This window comes from Wasmannia auropunctata, unplaced genomic scaffold (assembly GCF_000956235.1).
Source record: "Wasmannia auropunctata unplaced genomic scaffold, wasmannia.A_1.0 LD282538.1, whole genome shotgun sequence".
Taxonomy (NCBI): domain Eukaryota; kingdom Metazoa; phylum Arthropoda; class Insecta; order Hymenoptera; family Formicidae; genus Wasmannia; species Wasmannia auropunctata.
This window is the reverse complement of record NW_012080352.1, coordinates 1-1,152: the sequence shown is the minus strand read 5'-3', so window position 1 is coordinate 1,152 and position 1,152 is coordinate 1. Positions and strand designations below refer to the sequence as shown.

Genomic DNA, 1,152 nt, shown 5'->3' with positions numbered 1-1,152 from the left:
TACCTACAATGCTACGTGCCATAATTACTAAAACATTTTTTGCAGGTTTTTCTGATTTTCCGTTATCTGTATTCTCGAACCCGATTATTTCATCTTGTGAAATGTTATAAAATAAATAAGCTTTTAAACTCATTTCATCTATGCACAATATACAGTGGCGTTCCAAAGTAATGAATTTAATTTATCGGATAGAACATCAAAAATTTTATCGTTACCGGATTTAATTTGCCGGGTTTGTTTGCGTAAATAAATGTAGACTACGTATAGAAGGCAATGCGAATTGTGTCGTAAGTTCTCGATAATTTCGGACTTAAAAAATATAAATGCAATGCAAATTGTTTAAATTCTGAACTGCAGCTTCTTCCATGTTTGCTTTTAATTTACGCGTCAATTTGTACAGGTAACAATTGTGCAAAATTAGTAGGTAGTAACTTATAACCTAATTGACGCAGAGTTTCGTATTCTTTAGGTCCGTCTTCTATTGTTTTTTTATTCTTCATGTTCTTCATTTTTTTCTCTAGACGTCTAATTTTTTCACGCAGCTTTCTATTTTCTGCTTGCAATTTCAAATTTCGTGCCTTCATTTTCCTTTTTTGTGAAGTTTCTTCTACACGACTTATTAAATGCTTGCTATTAGATGTGCTTCTACACAAAATAAAAATATTATAACATTGTAGAAATACATGTATTTATATATTGTATATAATTAAAAAAAGACATAATTACACAAAAAATAGGAAAAAAAAATTACAAAACTATAAATTAATAAAATTATATTATTACATTTATATATTTCTATTTTGTTTAAAATAAATTTAGAGGAAAACAGCAAAATTATATAAAAGTGTAAAGCTATAAAAAATATTTAAATTTTTAAGAAAAATTTTAATGTGTGTTATTTTTATAAATTGATAGAAAAATAATATAATTAAAATGCGTATATGTAACTAATTCTAAATAAAAACTTACGGTACAATCCGGTACGGTTTAACAATCTCGGATGTTTCGGCGGTCTCAACATTTATATTCATAGGATCAATTGCTTTTGACAACTGCATATCGCTGAAATATATTACATATATTTTTAATAGAATACATCTGCCCTGGTAAAAAATAAAATATGTATTTTGCAATAAAAAATAGATGGTCTCA

General features: G+C 26.6%; 1 protein-coding gene across 1 annotated transcript; it reads right to left on the bottom strand.

Annotated features, from left to right (window-relative positions):
• Window positions 1-20: 20 nt before the first annotated feature.
• On the bottom strand, window positions 21-1,049 carry LOC105461616. Its single transcript, XM_011708116.1, has 2 exons — window positions 970-1,049; window positions 21-645 (listed from the first exon to the last, which is right to left on the bottom strand). Exons 1-2 carry the CDS (start codon window positions 1,029-1,031, stop codon window positions 381-383), a joined length of 327 nt encoding a protein of 108 aa, XP_011706418.1. The 5' UTR covers window positions 1,032-1,049; the 3' UTR covers window positions 21-380.
• Window positions 1,050-1,152: the final 103 nt, after the last annotated feature.

What these genes read in the sequence shown, in the direction of transcription:
- LOC105461616 (XM_011708116.1), bottom strand. Translation starts at nt 1,031, where the DNA reads ATGAATATAAATGTTGAGACCGCCGAAACATCCGAGATTGTTAAACCG. An exon ending in AAACCGTACCGGATTGTACC is followed by an intron (nt 646 to 969) that starts GTAAGTTTTTAT and finishes TATTTTGTGTAG; the next exon opens with AAGCACATCTAATAGCAAGC.